This window comes from Cylas formicarius, unplaced genomic scaffold (assembly GCF_029955315.1).
Source record: "Cylas formicarius isolate icCylForm1 unplaced genomic scaffold, icCylForm1.1 PGA_scaffold_2__14_contigs__length_35257938, whole genome shotgun sequence".
In the NCBI taxonomy this organism is placed as follows: domain Eukaryota; kingdom Metazoa; phylum Arthropoda; class Insecta; order Coleoptera; family Brentidae; genus Cylas; species Cylas formicarius.
Window position 1 is genome coordinate 35,150,948 of NW_026844319.1, and position 16,723 is coordinate 35,167,670.

Sequence of the window (16,723 nt, forward strand, 5' to 3'; positions counted from 1 at the left end):
AAAACCCATACCGGCAGATGTTTATTCTGCATTAAGTAGGTCCTTGCCTTAGATCGACCGTAACGAAAATTTGATTAAGCATTGATAAGGCGGGGTGTTTTCGAATAAGTAGAAGCGTTTATTTTAACATCGTACGTATCGTTCTTAACTCTAGAAGAACTGCGTAAAAAAGTACTGACAGACTTAAACATTAGTTGCGCCAAAGAGTCGTTGCGTACTTTTTAAAAGAAAATGGATTTTCAGTTCCAAACAATTAATAAATGTCAAGTGCTAATGGAATCTCAAAGAATTTCGCAACGGAGGGTGGATTATTTAAATGCAATTGAAAAATTTCGAGTGCAAAATAGGCCAATAGTGTATTTAGACCATACAAAACTATAGAAATAATCGACATAAAGACATCATACTTTAAACCAACACCACAATCAATAGGCGTCATAAGAAAGGTGATGCTCGGATGCAACACAAACCTGAGCCACAGGCAAACTCTTAAATATCAGATCTAAAAATCGACGAAACTTATTAGCGATACAGTTAACTTGACCTAAATTATGGTAATTACAACAGGCACACAGCAGATGTGCCGACGTGGCAGACTCTATACTCACCACAAACAAACCACTCCCAGAATTACTCCAAACCGCACTAGGTAAATTGAAGTCGCCAACAATCACAACCTACATATTCAGCCAAGAGGTCTAAAGTTGAGGAAGTAAACTCCTCATACACTGAAGTATGTGATGAGGGAGGCATATATTATTGGAGTGGGCAAATCTCTACTAAGTTGTAAATTAAATGCTGTAAACCGGAATTCTGGTGTTTCATTTGTAAGTAAAATCCACATTAAAAAAAGAATACATCTTTATTTAACGTCATTAATCGTACAACCCTGATGACGGGACCTACCGATTCCACCTGAATAATTCGTTTCTCTGTTTTCGCGCGTATATCGGCAAACGGCTATCATCGAACACTTTGGGTGGTTCGTTGTGGACACGTCCGAACCATGGCGGAGCCGGGACGTACTCCTTCCGGGATGGATTTTTGACTCTAACGTGCCTCCACACGCATTCCAAATCCGACATGACGGAATTCTGCAACAAAGCACGCTTGCGAGAGGAATTATCGTCCGAGCGGGCGTTGGGCGTGTCTAAATTCCGGCGCGCTTATTGGGGCGTTACGTTTCGTCACGAGTGCAACGGTAGGGAGAGGACACTAGCGAATATTCCCCTACTCGTTGATAATTTTTCGTACTTACGGCTTCGCTTTCGGCGTTCGGGCAAACCAAAACCGCTTTGTAGTACTTGCCGTCGCTTCTCCGGTCAGCCACAGTGAACTGGTGCGTACGAGTCGAACTCAGCACCTCAAAGTCGTCGTTTTCTGCAAAAAATCGACTAAAAAACGAAAGGCGTTTGCTTCTACGTACCTCTGACGTCGATCGTGAACCGGCACGAGGCTCTGTTGCCGGCGGCGTCGGTCGCAACGTATGTCACGTGGTGCAGCCCAACGACGAAATAATCGTGAGGTTCCTAAGACAAGTTCGAGGTTTTTATCGACTACGCATTCACGTAAAGTGACGTCAAAACCGCGAAGTTACTAACCCTAGACTTAACCACTTTCACTATCCTATCGTTGTCCTCGAACCAAGGCTCCTTCCAGGATATGCTCTGACCAGATTCGTCCCTGGGCAAGATGACTTCGATGTCCCGCGGACATTCGTGCACTGTTGGGATCTCCTTGTCCTGGATGTCGATGGTGAGCTCGCAAGAAACGACCCGATCCACATATTCCAGTCTGAATTCTACGGTAGTCTTTCCCACAGGAAGAGTGTTTTCCAACGTTTTTGCCCAGAGGGGTCGAGCGGTGACGTATCTGGAAACATACCCAGTAGTCGAATCTTAGCCCATGGCGCCAATAAACATTATATGAGAAAATTGTGCCCCCTAGACATATTTTTAAATCTTAGTTAACAGTAGATCTTGTCTTAGGTCACATAGGTCAGTCCAGGACCCTTATTAAACAGATTTTTCAAACGGTGCACTACAAATTGAGTAAGTAGAATTTACAAAAAGTGTCGACATTTATGTCTTGCCCTATGCCATTGTGACGAATTTTAATATGTACCTACATGAATAGATGGGTAGCTTGCTTACTTTTGTTGTTTATTGTGTGATTAGTATAAAATAATCAAGGACTTGAGCAACTTTTATGTAATAACGAGAAAAAAGTCGTTCCACTACGGTCACACAAAAAAGTTGGTTGATGTCGTCTATGCACGAAGAAAAATGTGCTCGGGAAAGTTGTCGCCGATTTATACCGAGGAGATTTCTTCGATCATACGGTTCTATTTATGGCAGCGGTTTACAGTTCTTGGAAGTCCCTTACTCGCGTCTAATGACGTATATTACTTAACTAGGATAGCTTTCTTCTACCTATTCGTCCTTTGCCCCTTTCTATCGTTCCTTGGAGAATAAAACGCTGGAATGGATAACGTTCTTCGCATATTATGTGTCCCAAATAATATCAATGCCTCCACTCCATATAGCTGAGCGGACTAGACATTACCGTCATGTATTTCCATGCATTGTTGGTCGTGCATCATATTTAAATTTTGCTACATCTTGGATTTCTTCTCCATTTATACGTATTTTAGTGTCAGCAATATTATTTCCACTAGAGGCCATAAACTTCAGGCCAAGTTTTTGACGTGCATTATTAACAATATAGCCAATTGATCAATATTTTGAAAGGTATTTTGGAACGCGCATTTAAGGAATGGAGAATATGGAGAAAATATAGTATATTACCTTAGCACTCAGAACTGTAGATTACTTATTTTTTGTAAACTTGGGTGGAATATGAAGGAAAAGCTAGTGGAACACAAGAACATTTCGCACGGCATTGAGAATAGGCTTCCATTACCATCAATAATGGATAAAATTATAGACATAATATCAGCAGTTGCTATCAATGGTGATAAAAAATATTTCGTATATACTGTTAGCATTAAGTCATTCTTCAAAATTACGTAAAATAATAATTAACATTTCTACAATTCACATTGGAAAGTTATCATTCTCTTGGTTCCTTCCTTTAAAGCACGCCCACATTCTCTATATTATAATAAGGATAATGAAGAACCAATATGCCCAACAGAAAATACAAGAGCCATTGGTAATTGTGGAAAAAATGCAACCAACCAAGTTAATCCAAATTCACTCCACAAGCCAGATAGAAAACAATTGAGAGAGAGGAAATTGGGAGCGAGTATGGTTACTTTCTTGACTTGAATTGTATTGCTGATGTTGTGCGCAAAGCTACGGCAAGGGTTGTTTCAAGAATTTCGAAGCGAATTTCAGAATTTATTCGAATTTATTTATGTTAAATTATTGTCCGTCTGGATGGTTTCAACAGTATTAATTAAGGACTAATGTTCAATTCACAATTTTAAGTTTACTTCAAGATGCAACTTACTTATCAAAATCGACGCTAGTTTCGGGCCTGGGAATTTGCACCAGGATGCTACTACGTCCCGGGGGTAAGACGTAGACCAGTTTGCCGTCGCCTGGGCAACGGATTTTATATTCAGTGTCGCCTGAAAGGGTGTTTTCAATACTGTAAACGACCACTTAAACGCTACTTAAAATAATCAGCATCCCAACTTACGTATACATCTAATATCGTCGTGGTCCCATCGACCGTCCACGCAAACCATGCTCTGACGACCCACTAGCCTGTATTCCTTGTCGCACCTTACCATACACTTAGTCCCCGCGGGAACTAGCTGGTTAACATCTCCGCCGAGGCACTTCACCTCTCCGTGCTCCAGTTTCGGGAGTGAAGCACACGAAGACCGTCTCGTCGACTTGCAGGTTCTGCGATCTTTCTGCAGGACATAACCCCGCTCGCACTCGCACATGAAACCTCCGTCCAAATTTCTGCAGCCCATCTGGCAACATCCGTTTCCCTCGTTACACTCGTCTACGTCTTCGCACTTCTTCTTATCTGACCCCAGACGGTACCCGGAAGGACACGTGCATCGGTACGATCCGGGGGTATTGACGCACCCGTGACTGCAGCCGCCCTTGTACGTCCTGCACTCGTTAATCTCTTTGCAGACGCGCTTGTTGGGCCTCAAAACGTAACCCTGGGGACAACTGCAGACCGGCCGACCTTCAACTTCGTTGCACACGTGCGAACAACCGCCGTTCACGACTTCGCACGACCTCTTTGAGCACGTTTTCTCAACCAACTTGAACCCCTTGGGGCATTCGCACTTAGCTACACCTTCGTCATTGACGCACCCATGGGAACACCCGGCATTATTGACCAAGCACGGGTCTTTCTTGAAGCAAGTCTTGCCGAATAAGAGCTCGTAGTCTGGCGGACACTTGCACACCACATTGCCGCCGATTGCAGTACAAGAGTGCGAGCAACCCCCGTTTTTATAGTCGCAGGGATTGATCGCTACGCAAGATTTGCCACGCGCTTCGTACCCTTCGGGACAGGAGCACACGACACCGTCGAAACTAAGCGTGCACTCGTGAGAACAACCTCCGTTGTTTATCAGGCAGGGGTTAATCTCAAGACATGTGGTGCCGTTGATAAGGTTGTGTCTATCCGGACAAGAGCACACGACTCCTTCGTCGCCGAAGGTGCACTCGTGGGAACAACCGCCGTTATCTATCAGGCAGGGGTTGGACTCCAGGCACCTGGTGCCGTTAACGAGCTCATAGCCGTCCGGACATGAACAGGCAACGCTGTTAGATTTGAAAAAGCACTCGTGGGAACACCCTCCGTTATTCGTCAGGCAGGGGTTGATTTCTAGGCACCTGGTGTCGTTAATAAGCTCATACCCGTCGGGACATGAACATACAACCTCGCCGGAGCTGAAGGAGCACTCGTGAGAACAACCTCCGTTACTCATCAAGCAAGGGTTGATGTCTAGACAGCTTGTGCCGTTAATGAGGTCGTGTCCGTCTGGACATGAACATACGACCCCGTCAGAGCCTAAAATGCACTCATGGGAGCACCCGCCGTTGTTTATGGAACAGGAGGTTTCGACGTCCACGGCGACGCACTCGAAACTACCCGGAGTGTTTCGGCACGTCGTCGCCGTCACCGCGGAGCAGGGATCATCCTCCAGACACTCGTCTACGTCAAAACAATGTCTTTCGTCCACGCCCAAACGAAAACCACCGGGACAAGTGCAGTAGAACGAACCCGGGACGTTGTGGCACGAGTGCGAGCACTCGTTCTCCGCCAGGCACTCGTCCAAGTCCTCGCAACTCCTTTGGTCGTCGCCCAAAACGTAACCCGTTTTGCACGTGCATCTTTCAATGCGGTTGATTTTGGTTGATGCGTGTGAACAGTTGAGACGGGCGACGCAGCGGGTGGTGGAGTCGTCGAGGACAAACCCTGTCGGACAATCGCATTTGAATTCGCCGAGGAGGTTGACACACGCGTGAGAACAGGGCGAAGACAGGCACTCGTCCACATCGACGCACCGCGACGTGTTATCTTTGGCTAATTCGAACCCATTGGGACACGTGCACTGGTATCCGCCAGGAGTGTTTTGGCAAGCGTGCGAGCACCAGACCGCACCTACCGCACACTCGTCTATATCTGTAAAGAAATATGGAAGCGGAGCCAGGGGTTCTCGCATAGCCGGAAGCAAGGTGCTATTAAAATGACGTCATAGAATATAACTGTGAACCTTGACGCCACCCTAATGTCGAATCGATATTTTGTTAGTCCAATAAAAAAGGCTGTTTTTGTAACCTTGTAAGAGACCGACTATGGTAGTCAGCGATATTTAACAAACAATCCTGCCTATGCCTATGCCTATGAGGCAAATATAAAACAAATTTTGCGGTCTATCGGCAAAATTTAAATCGGCATTCAACAACCAACATGGTCTCTGACAGATCGTCAATATGCCTAGATTTCGTTAAATGGTCTGGGAAAACGAGTTATGTGTGGAAATCGCTACTTAGAAAGAAAATGGCGCAAAGTGAGTGAACTGTAGAGGCATGCGCTGAAAATGATTCCCTCCTCTATGAAAATGTAAACGCTGCCTGCGGAGCGTCAATTTTTGCCGTAATAGGGCCAGCAAAGAAGTGAAAGCCACTTTGCAACTCAATAATTTTGATTTTCAATTATTTTATTATAAAATTACTTTAGTTTCTTTTAATAAAAATATACAAAAATACAATTTGTGTGTGTTCAATCATGAATTTCGAAGAAACTTATAGTAGATATTTGGATGCGGTTTCTACTGGGTGGCTGGAACCATGGGTAGTTGAGAGTACAAAAACTCATGAAGCAACTATGTCAACAAATTTTGAGAAGGTTCATTCAACGTGCGCATGTGCGAGATTTAAAATTTCGTTTTTAAGCAATGGCAGCTCTAATGACAAATTATGACGTGGGACCCATAAGATCTTGCGGCTTTCAACAAACAACATGGCGGCTAACAGATCGTCGGTGTTTGGATGCGGCATCTTTGCGGCAGTATTTTCTCAAAATATATCGGAATAATATTAAATTTTCAGGCAAAAAAAAGTGTAGGGCGTCGTATCGTTGGCGTTCTAAGTTGTCCTAGTCAAGAGTTACAAAGAAGACGTATTTTCAAATTTCAATTTGAAAATAGCACACGAGGAAGATTCTGTTTCCAGTGAGACACCTAACCTACCTACTGCTGGAACTCACTGAGATGTTCATCTAGCGAAAGCGACTGCTGATTAAAAATAACATGGTTTTCCATTGCAAAATTCAATTGACTCTTCTTAATGAAAAATCAGTTTAATATTCAGAATTGTTGGGTGAATGTGAATAGTCAGTAAATTACGAGCATTCGTTTTTTTATATTTAGAAAGAAGTCACCAATGTAAAAAGATTTCGATCTTATGATCTAACGGAACACATACATCGGTCAAATTTAGCGCTAGTTGTCGATACAACAGCGGTATGAGTGCACGTGCTTCATCAAATCTATTCGGGTCCATAATAATTGTAACAAGAACAACTTACCAATGCATTCGTTGTGCCCGTTCATTTGGTACCCAGCATCGCACACCTCGACCGTCAGTGTGGGTTCCACGATAACGTCGTATTCTTCGCTATAATCGTCGTCAGATGGCGCCACGGTCGACCCAAATCCGTCCACTTTGTCCTCCAGAATGGCGGTACTTGTCGTCGAGTCCGAAGTGATGTTTTCGATTGAAGTCGTGCTTACTTCGGTAAAGAGCGTTTGGTCCTGCTCTGTCGCAGTCGAATCCGTAGTCAATGTTGCCACTTCAGCCGTTGTCGTCTCCAAATCTTCTGATATTTCGCCTGAATCTTCGTCATAATCGTCGTACTCTTTCTTCAAAACCTCCTCGTGGACGACGTCGTCTTCGCCTGGCGGACTTGTACTGGCATTGTCGCTACCTGCAGCGGCATGTGCCTTGATACGCCCTCCATTTTCGTCTTCGTCGTATTCAACTACGGTTTCTTGCTGGTCTTCTCGTTCTTTTGGTTTGGTTTCGTCTCCTTCTCTGGTGGAATTCTTGTTCGCATGCACAACGTCCTCGATGACGTACTCCTTCGGATCGAGTTCTGTTTCTTCTGTTACGGCGTATTCGTCGCCCTCGCTGTCGTCGCCTTCCTTATAGTCCCGACCTCCCTCGTAGTCTTCGTCGTAGTATTCTTCATCGTATTCATCGGCGATTAAATGTTCGGTATGCGTCATGGATGTCACAGATACTGCGAAAACATTCTTTCGTTCGAATTCAGAAACGAGACAGTAGGTGGAAAGTGGGACGCAGTTGTTGTTTTCGATCGTTATGCACCAAAAAGTATTCGCACCATGCAATTTGTTGCAATACGCTTACGCATAAGCAGACTAAGCGTTTCCACGATTCTGTCTAAAACTCGAGTATACAGGGTGTGGATAAAATTCGACCTTCCAGTTCTATTTTAGACAAAGTAAGAATGATAGAAAGTTCCGGTTCTATCTCGTCAACAATTATTTTTAAATATAAAAAATATGTGAAAAATACTGTGAAAATCTGAACTTTTAGTTCTTATTTATTTTGTTAAATGGATTTTCATCAAATAAAAGCCACCTTAATTCAATATTTGAAAAAAAAGAACTCAGTATCTTTGGAAAAATCAATATGGGATAAATTGTACATATTCAGGTTAAGAACTCAAATCAAACAACGAGAAGTTCCTATTCCCCCGTTATACATAAGAGAAGGATAACAACACTCATTACTTCATTTTGACGCCCTTGCCATTGCAGTTTACGAGTTTCAGTATCCTTTGGAAAGATATCGCATCACATAGTATAAGATTTATGGTTTTTATTTCTCATGTTGTTTACCTGCGCAGCATAAACTATGCTATGCTATCGCCGCTTTCGAAAAATTTTAATTCGACAAGCTCTTTACTTTTAACAGCGATTGATTCAAATTAAAAAGTGCTAAACGATGGCGCAAAAGTATTTTGAATAAACTTGACATTTCGATGTCACTAATTTTTTTTTATAACGAAAACGGATTTAATAAAACAACTCTGGCGCATAGACCAGGGATTTTTGCACGACTGGCTGAAAGTCAAACATCGGCAAATAAATGTCGAACTTATAGCTAGTCAAAATCTTGGTTGTCATTTTATCTATCGAAAAATTTTCGCCGTGTAAAGAGAAACTTTGAGCAGTAATTTCCATTGACGATAGCCAATAAAAAATAAAACCATAAAGTCGTATTGACGTTCCCACGAATCATCGCGATTAGCGTGTCATAGGGATTGTTTGCTTTTGAAATTAATATGCCGCCTCGGCAATGTGTTTTTTAAATCAACCGCGCATCTGCGCGATTTCTTCGTACGCCTTTTTCGACAGAAAGAAAATCATATGAAAACTTACGTGTGGACGAAACTAGGGCCACCAAAGTGACCGTCGCAAGACCAAAAGCAAACCGCATCTTCTTTTAGAATATCGCACTCACATCGAACGCGCGAATTTTAAAGAAAGAAGTAAGAATAATCGGTCGCGTTTCGTTCGACGTTCGGCAAATAAGTAAAAATTATTATTCTTCAGCCGCGGGCATCCGTTGGATCGGTGAGATGTGGGAGGCTGGATATTGCTCTGATGGTGAAAACAGACTACCGTTTTAAACAAACTTATGTACAGGGTGTATACGTGCATTGTAGCCGTGCTTTCTAAACTGCTTTTAAAATGAACAGCAAATACCGCTGTTTTCAAGATTGGGAGAAAAAGAATTATCAAATTGTATTTATACCGGTAACCGGTAACAATTGCAACATCGAGTATAGACGCAAATATGTTTTCTTAATATTTTGGTTCGTAGTTGAGTTTAGCATTAAACAAAGACATTTTTCAATGGATTTATTGGAACAAATTATTAAAAATTCAATAGTGAGTTGCACCTTCACGTCGGTTTTGAGATTCTGTAACTCTGTGGATGGTTTTCCCACAATAATCTTACTTCATGGCATATACTTTGTACATCCATGTTTGTTCTATTCCATTGTTTCTTCAGAGCAGTCGCACGACGTAATAATTATTGGGAATAAGAAAAGACAAAAACTTGACTGTTTTTTAAAAATTACTTGTTTATGGTGGGGCAGTAATAAACATTTGGTTAAGGAATGCTACATGCAATAACTCTTATTTTTAAACAATATATTAAACACTTAAAACATAGAAATTAAACACACAGTTTATCACAACTCGGCCACCGCTAGCGTTAACGATGAAATGATGGGGTCCAATTCCTTTTCCAGAGCCAGGATATGTCCTGTGTTGCAATGTTCGCTCGCTATGAATGTCACAATGACCGGTAACTTGTTCATTTGGACGATCTGGTACTGCGAATACAAACAGATCAAATTGTTAGTCTTGCCTAATCCCAGTTTGCTCCCTTGATCAATGGCAAGACAAAAAGTAGATATGAAACTGGGTCGCAGTGCATGTTCCGGCAATTTTTCAGAGTTTATTTTTAGCAAAGGCACCCCATCTCGGTCAGTGAAAAATATACCGTAGAGGCCGTTTACTTGTGCAAGCAATTCTTGCAAATTCCTCTTCACCTCTTCTACCATTGTGTTAAACTTTGAAAACTTTGTTTACAGACAGACCTAGACTTATAAAATTCTTAGGTTATAATAAGCATAGATATCGGTCGGTCAGTCACTAACAGCCGTATCACAGAATAGACAAATTATTTTTTTCAATCACCATTCTTTTACAATAAAATGATTATAATAATATTAATAATAAATAATAATATCTCTCTCCAAAGGTACTTTCACTATCAAATTCAAAACTTACAAAACAATAGCTGAATAGTGAATAGGACCGAATACGCGTTGCCAACCGTACACTCTTTCTAAGCTCCAATAATTATGTTTACAGCTTCTTTTAAGTGTTGCTTTGGATTTTTAACCATTTGATTGGCTAGATAATTTATCTAGCCTTAAAATATTAATTTCAAATAAGAATGAAACCTTAATCTCGGTCATGAAATAAAGTTAGGCAGCCTGCAAGGATGGGCGTATTTTTTTTCGATCTATGACCCCTTGCTCGATTATTTTTATAAATGTATCATCGCCGGGACGTTTTAAAGACCACATCATCCTAAGCAGTTTGCATTTTTCCACTATCGTTTTCGATCGATTAAAACTCAACAGAATGAGTCTACAGTGGACCCTAATAGCAGGTTTTTTGTATACTGAAATTGCGGTAGTGCTTCTTTTGGTGCTTCCCGTCGCCAGCCCGAAAAGATGGAACTCTATTTTTAAATCGAGATTTTTGCAAAGCCTGCAACGCCAAGCGGGCATATACTTTCTCATTCTACTGGCCATACTAGTATTGTTCCTGCTAGACGCAATTAGAGAGATGAACAAGTACTCCAACACTGGTAAGTACTTATGCCGTGCGGGAAAAGAATGCTAAATTCATTAGCACCTTACAGAATCGGAAGAACATGGTCATGCACACTTGGACAAGGAAATGCAGGGTAGCATGAGGCTGTTCAGGGCTCAGAGAAACTTCTACATCTCCGGTTTCTCCCTGTTCTTATCATTGGTCATCAGGCGGCTCGTTATTTTAATTTCGTCGCAAGCCGCTTTACTGGCACAGTCTGAGGCTTCTATGAGACAGGCACAGAGTGCTACAACAGCAGCCAAAAGCCTGCTGTTGGCCAAACAGGGTGAAAGTGAGCAGAATGATACCAATGAAGCTCATGACAAAGAAGTATCTGAGCTGAAGAAGCAAATCTCCCAGCTCAAGGAAGAGTTGACGCTAGAGAAGAAGGACAAGCAAGCTGTTAAAACCCAAGCAGATAATTTGGCCAAGGAATATGATCGTTTAGCAGAGGAAAACAGCAAATTACAGAAAAAAGTCACACTCTCAGGTGGTGACAAAAAAGATGACTAGGGCAATGGTCAGTAATTTTTGTTTGTTGGATAAGTATTCAATTTAAAATTTTGTGGTTATGGAAAGTGCAGTAATTATCATCCCTCCATTGCAGTTTTTGTAATCATTTATTTAACCTTTAGTTTAACTGTCATTTCATTTAATAAAGTTTTTTATTATTGTTTTGCTATTATATAATTATGACCACCAGAAGCTCACTGAGAAGCTTTTTTCCAAAGAGGTGACATGATGCCACCATTTAGTGGGAATATATATCATATCTCCAGGTCCTAAGATGCACTTATGGGGTTTCGCTTGACGAAACTTAGGAAACTTTGTAAGGTCAGGGTTTAAAGGGTCAACTTGGGAAGTATTGGATAACATAGTTTCCTCATGGGGATACAAATGGTTAGTATCCATTGGGGAAAATAGAATTATCCTTTTAAAGCCGAAGACCTGAAAAAAACTTTATGTTTAGCACAGTCTGTTGGATTAAATTTTGGTTTAAAGTACCTGCGCCAAAATGTTATTTTTTGGATCTTGATGCAAAGGCGAAACTGTACCCTTAGGCCCAAACCATGCATTTATATCCACTTCTGACTCATCATCATAATTTAAACTGCAACAACAATACTCTGGAATACAAATATCTTTCTTCAACTCCATCACCTGGTCAAATAAATTATGCTGTGCTAAATAGCCAATTTGACCAGTCTCGGACAAGTAAAACTTCTTAATGTACTCATTCACAGTCATCAGCTTTTGCGACCAATTTTGATCCATATAATTCGATCCTATTTCCACTGGTACTGTTCTTTCACCTGCGACCCTCAACAAGTAACCTAAGTCCTGCCATTTTGTGAGAGCAGGCCAGTGGCTCATACAATCTGCAAATGATTGCAATTTTCGCCAAAATGTCTTTGTTGACCTTGTTACTTACTTTTTAAGATGCCAGGAACTTGTGGCAAAAAGTAGTAGTTGTTAAACGCCTCTATTGACGGTACTTCGACTTCTGGCACCGAACTACCAGGCAGATCAAGAAGGGTCAATTTATAATCTTCATCGTTACACTTTCGCTTTATTGAAGGACGCACAATAGTTTGGTCTACATCCACCTTATTTATTTCTAATCTCAACAATTCTGCACATCTTGTTAAGTTTTCTGAGGGAGCTCCCAGCAGTAGCCCCAAATCTAAGCATTTTAAACCTTCCCTCAACGCCTCTTTCCAGGACTTCTTGTAATGTCGAATTACGATAAGAGCCTTGACAAAACTAGCATTGCTGAAACCTTGCCTGGTGTTTAGAGGAACTTCAGACCAGTGGCCGGTATTTAATGTATCGTGCAAGTAATCCAAAACACTGTCTATTTTCAACAACAGTGCTTCATCTTGGATATCTCGAACCATGGAATCCAGACATTCTTTGAAAGTGTCTACTACAACTTTGTTACAATTGCTTAAAATACAAGACTCGTACGGAATTTGGAATATTTGGAGAAGTTTTTGAGCTACATCATTCTCGGTTCCCATTTTTAGGTTAATTGGTATTGGGAATATTGGGTAATCCGACACACGAATATTCCTAATATTTTATTAGGTGGTATACTAAAAGCGCCAAATATTTTTTTGTTGATAAATGTATTATTTTTTAAAGCAGCGTGGACGACAATGGGATCTCCATAAATTGTCCCAATGATCGTCGCACATTGGCCCAAAAAGATAATAAAAAAAAAGTCTTAAAACAAACCAAAACTATTCTTCGTATTCTATTTTCCGATTTTCCATGGAGAATGGAAGATTTTTTTATAACTTAATACATGAGAAATGAAGAAATCGGAGTACCACCCTCCGGGTAAAACTTTAAAAGAATGGGCGCCCTTAACAGAACTCTTTAATTTATTGCCGACAAAAACAAATGGGATTTTTTCTAAGGATATAACTCTGACAAGTATTGATGTTCTTCCAGAATTTTTAGCATTGGGAACAAATGTTGGAATCGTTTACTGGTTTGATAGGAACTTAAAAAAGCTACAGAAATTATACTGCGAGGTGAGCTTTTTTTTATACTTGTGAAATACCAAAATTAAATTTCCTAAACTCTTTAAGGATTTGAATCCCTGTATAACGTGTGTTAAAATTATATCAACTGTGGATTATATGGTGGCGTGTGGCAACGAATCAGGTGCCGTAACTATATTTCAAGTACCCCAATCTCACCCGAAGTCATTGCCCGAGAGTTTAAAACCTAAGGACAAACAAATTGAAAGGTACACAGTGTGTGATCTACATAAATCTCGACTAACAGCCCTTGAATGGTCGAAAAACGGAATGAAATTGTTTTCGGGCGACGACAACGGCCTTATCGTATTGACCGAAATCGATTTTTACATGGTGGGCTTGCCTTGATCTCATAAAATCTTAAACAAAACAATATCTTTCCCTTTTAGCATGTTTGCAAGTCGAGTGAAATTCTGAATGAGACATATAAAATTGTGCAGTTGAGTTACTGCCAGCAGAGATTGTTAATATCAACAACATTCCGTAGCATACTGTGCCATAAATCAGACAAATGGGTTGTGACACAAGTTGGTAAAAGAGATAGGAAAACGTGAGACACACCCACTTGCAAACTACAAGGGAACCAAGTAACTATTTTTAGGTTAGGTGAGTTTGGTGGTGTGATGCATCGTTATGGGTACAAGCCCACAGATATTAATGTGTATTGCATCAGGCCTGGTTTGCGAGTATGGGTATCTGACTTCGACGGCAACGTTCAGAAAACCTTGCTCTTCAAGGTGAGTTAAACCAATACCCAAAGGAGACCTGACAAGTCCTAACCAATAGTTCTGACACGGCACAACAGTTATTGTTATGCACCAATAACACATTCACATTTTAAACGCACCCGTTGTTGTTTGTAATTAATCTTAGAAAAGCAGTGGGTATTAGTTTAGTTAAAAATCTGTATTGTGGACTTGGTACTTAATAACTCGCTTAATAGTTATATAGTTTACAAAACATATATGTTACCTTACGCTTCTTAATCTACTGTGGGATCACTCTATTACATCATAATTTGATATCTAGTGCCTTGTTCTGTTTTTTCCGCGTTTTACATTTATTTCTGTTTTTTTTTTTTTTTTTCATTAAAAATAATGTAGAGCTTTATAATGCAATTAAAATTGAAACTAGGAGTGCTGGAAGATTATGTCTTAGTTGAGAATAATGGTAGTTCTTATTTGATATTGAAAATATAATGTTGAATTTAGTTTTTTTGGGATTTTAAAAAATCATAATATGTAGTCTATACCAGGCAAGTTAACAGTAATAATTTAAATATCAAGTTACCAATTCAACAAAAGAAACAAAATGTTCACACATTTCTGTCTCCTCCACATTGTAAAACTTAATTCCTGATGAATGAATTTAGCCTGTGTTTTTAGGCATTTTATGTGGGACTTGTCTGTTACCTTTTGATTGGCGATTAGCCAAACCCTTCTGTATTGAGCGTGTATTTTCAGGACCCACTCACGAAAGAGTGGCCGACGGTCGAGTTACTCAATCCGTCGAGATCGAAGCCACATATCGAACCTTCCTTTGGCAAAGTCGCCGTGTTTTGCGGTAGATTTTTGGTCACGTATGGCGCCGACGTCATTTATATTTTGGATCCCGAGAAAATGACGTTAATCTCTACCGTGAGTCGGTTAAGGGGGGCGCTGGACGTGGCCGTAAGTGAAGACGAGATCTTTATCCTCGAAGGCGACCGCAGTCTGATCAGAGTTTCGTTCCGACCAGATGGCGGCGCAGATGAGCGCACGTTTGGCGCCCCTCAGTCGAAAGAGGTGATTAGAGCAGAGGAGGCGGTCGAAAGCCAAAGCGTATCCAATAAATTCGACGGTATCGGAAGCAAAGAATTCGAGGACGCGATTCGATTTAAACGCGTTAAAAAAGTCAAAGCGGTAACAAAAGATGTAATGAGTGATAGCGCGACGAGCTTAAGCTCAGACGAAAGGGATGCAAGCTATGTGACGCCCACTATTATGAATTTGAGTACAGTTGGCGTGTTGCCCGATCTGAGAAGCCCCGAGTCGATCATCAATGATATTGAATACAAGGAGAAAATCCTGTCGGATATTTTAAATTTGGATAAGATCAGTCTGCCGACCAATCCACCCGAGAGAAAGGATGAAGTGTCAGAGGCGTCTAACGTTTTAGAAACCAAAACTCCAGAGGTGACACGAAGCGTCGGTAAAACGCGAGTCGCCAATACAAACTACTTTACTAGTACTGAGGATGGTTTAACGGGCGGTACAGATGGCCAAAATGGGCTTGAACAACAGCGCCTTAATGCACCAGGTAAATTTAGATAACAATTTAATATAAGCATGTAAGTGCTAATAAAAACTAGGAATGACTAATACTAACTCTTAATACTCGAAGGAAAACTTTTACAAAAGTGAATTATAGTTTAAAATGACTTTATACAGACAAAATACTTTTTTTTAATGTGAAAACACATTCCCGTATAAACTGGGAACTCTTTGTCATCGCATGTAAATTATACTGTAAACCAGAACATTTTTGCGTTAAAAACAAAGAAATTTGGATATTATGAATAATACTGAAAAAACTAAAAATAGTTGCCTAATGCAATTAACTGGCCCATAATAAAATGTCCCCAAACAGCTGCTCACTTGATCAGGACGATAATGTAATACGTTTTATAGTTGTTAACATACCCTTCGAATGGAATTTACAAAATCTGCGATTGATTCAGTCAGACGACGCGAAAACCAGAAAAGCTTCCTCGGGTAGTGGGGACACTTTAAGCGACTGGGAAATTGTCTAATAATCGAATAAGGAACTAGTCATTACAGTGTCGATTCTGACGCTTGTCACTGTGTTTTTCGTTTTCGTTCAATCTCCTTTATAAATTTGATTTTATTTGAATCGGTGTTTTCTTTCGCCACCCCCTCTCTGCAAGTCGCCCGGTCTCTCGGGTCAGTTAAAACGCCACTGAAAGCGTTTTGGTTAGTTTTGGTGGCGTTGATCCGCCAGACTCAATTTTTTAAAGATGATATTTTCAGCATTAAATTATGTAAGTGCACATAGGTTATGGCAAGTCACTAAGCGGCTTTAAAGACTGCCTTAAGGGCTTTTTGTATACGAATTGCAAAAATGCTCTTCATGATATTTGATGCACCATTACCATTATCATAGTTCAGAGCAAGTATTTTTAAGTTTATATTGCAATTATTTTCAAAACGGAAGTTTTTGCAACAAAAAAAGAACTAATAACCGC

General features: G+C 40.7%; 5 protein-coding genes across 6 annotated transcripts; 2 read left to right on the plus strand and 3 right to left on the minus strand.

Moving 5' to 3' along the window:
- Window positions 1–876: 876 nt before the first annotated feature.
- LOC132697942 (fibrillin-2) lies at window positions 877–9,050 on the minus strand. 2 transcript variants are annotated; one of them, XM_060663722.1, is made up of 8 exons: window positions 8,912–9,050; window positions 7,033–7,746; window positions 3,667–5,625; window positions 3,475–3,595; window positions 1,602–1,872; window positions 1,427–1,529; window positions 1,259–1,380; window positions 877–1,094 (listed from the first exon to the last, which is right to left on the minus strand). In XM_060663722.1, exons 1-8 carry the CDS (start codon window positions 8,967–8,969, stop codon window positions 903–905), a joined length of 3,540 nt encoding a protein of 1,179 aa, XP_060519705.1. In that variant the 5' UTR covers window positions 8,970–9,050; the 3' UTR covers window positions 877–902. The 2 variants fall into 2 exon arrangements, with proteins under 2 accessions (XP_060519705.1, XP_060519706.1); XM_060663723.1 differs by lacking the exons at window positions 877–1,094; window positions 1,259–1,380; window positions 1,427–1,529 and having other exon boundaries at window positions 1,671–1,872; window positions 3,475–3,615.
- A 413-nt stretch (window positions 9,051–9,463) lies between these two features.
- LOC132698388 (ragulator complex protein LAMTOR3-A) lies at window positions 9,464–10,181 on the minus strand. Its single transcript, XM_060664410.1, has one exon. The coding sequence runs from the start codon at window positions 10,105–10,107 to the stop codon at window positions 9,733–9,735; it is 375 nt and encodes a 124-aa protein (XP_060520393.1). The 5' UTR covers window positions 10,108–10,181; the 3' UTR covers window positions 9,464–9,732.
- A 299-nt stretch (window positions 10,182–10,480) lies between these two features.
- On the plus strand, window positions 10,481–11,603 carry LOC132697900 (B-cell receptor-associated protein 31). Its single transcript, XM_060663645.1, has 2 exons — window positions 10,481–10,925; window positions 10,980–11,603. Exons 1-2 carry the CDS (start codon window positions 10,577–10,579, stop codon window positions 11,441–11,443), a joined length of 813 nt encoding a protein of 270 aa, XP_060519628.1. The 5' UTR covers window positions 10,481–10,576; the 3' UTR covers window positions 11,444–11,603.
- A 137-nt stretch (window positions 11,604–11,740) lies between these two features.
- Window positions 11,741–12,984, minus strand: LOC132697899 (bifunctional peptidase and arginyl-hydroxylase JMJD5). Its single transcript, XM_060663644.1, has 4 exons — window positions 12,363–12,984; window positions 12,092–12,309; window positions 11,936–12,041; window positions 11,741–11,878 (listed from the first exon to the last, which is right to left on the minus strand). Exons 1-3 carry the CDS (start codon window positions 12,949–12,951, stop codon window positions 12,030–12,032), a joined length of 819 nt encoding a protein of 272 aa, XP_060519627.1. The 5' UTR covers window positions 12,952–12,984; the 3' UTR covers window positions 11,741–11,878; window positions 11,936–12,029.
- A 212-nt stretch (window positions 12,985–13,196) lies between these two features.
- Window positions 13,197–16,401, plus strand: LOC132697943 (WD repeat-containing protein CG11141). The gene is made up of 6 exons (XM_060663724.1): window positions 13,197–13,470; window positions 13,528–13,812; window positions 13,869–14,029; window positions 14,081–14,216; window positions 14,943–15,777; window positions 16,149–16,401. The coding sequence occupies exons 1-6, from the start codon at window positions 13,246–13,248 to the stop codon at window positions 16,268–16,270; spliced, it is 1,764 nt and encodes a 587-aa protein (XP_060519707.1). The 5' UTR covers window positions 13,197–13,245; the 3' UTR covers window positions 16,271–16,401.
- The last annotated feature ends 322 nt before the right edge of the window (window positions 16,402–16,723 follow it).

Bases quoted from the DNA above. Each gene is read 5' to 3' on its own strand.
- LOC132697942 (XM_060663722.1), bottom strand. From the start codon at position 8,969: ATGCGGTTTGCTTTTGGTCTTGCGACGGTCACTTTGGTGGCCCTAGTT. The intron at 5,626-7,032 runs GTAAGTTGTTCT...ATTTCTTTACAG, and splicing joins CGGGCACAACGAATGCATTG to ATATAGACGAGTGTGCGGTA. The intron at 1,381-1,426 runs GTACGTAGAAGC...GATTTTTTGCAG, and splicing joins GTTCACGATCGACGTCAGAG to AAAACGACGACTTTGAGGTG.
- LOC132698388 (XM_060664410.1), bottom strand. From the start codon at position 10,107: ATGGTAGAAGAGGTGAAGAGGAATTTGCAAGAATTGCTTGCACAAGTA.
- LOC132697900 (XM_060663645.1), top strand. From the start codon at position 10,577: ATGACCCCTTGCTCGATTATTTTTATAAATGTATCATCGCCGGGACGT. The intron at 10,926-10,979 runs GTAAGTACTTAT...AGCACCTTACAG, and splicing joins GAACAAGTACTCCAACACTG to AATCGGAAGAACATGGTCAT.
- LOC132697899 (XM_060663644.1), bottom strand. From the start codon at position 12,951: ATGGGAACCGAGAATGATGTAGCTCAAAAACTTCTCCAAATATTCCAA. The intron at 12,310-12,362 runs GTAAGTAACAAG...AATCATTTGCAG, and splicing joins AGTTCCTGGCATCTTAAAAA to ATTGTATGAGCCACTGGCCT.
- LOC132697943 (XM_060663724.1), top strand. From the start codon at position 13,246: ATGAAGAAATCGGAGTACCACCCTCCGGGTAAAACTTTAAAAGAATGG. The intron at 14,030-14,080 runs GTGAGACACACC...AACTATTTTTAG, and splicing joins GGTAAAAGAGATAGGAAAAC to GTTAGGTGAGTTTGGTGGTG. The intron at 14,217-14,942 runs GTGAGTTAAACC...GTGTATTTTCAG, and splicing joins AGAAAACCTTGCTCTTCAAG to GACCCACTCACGAAAGAGTG.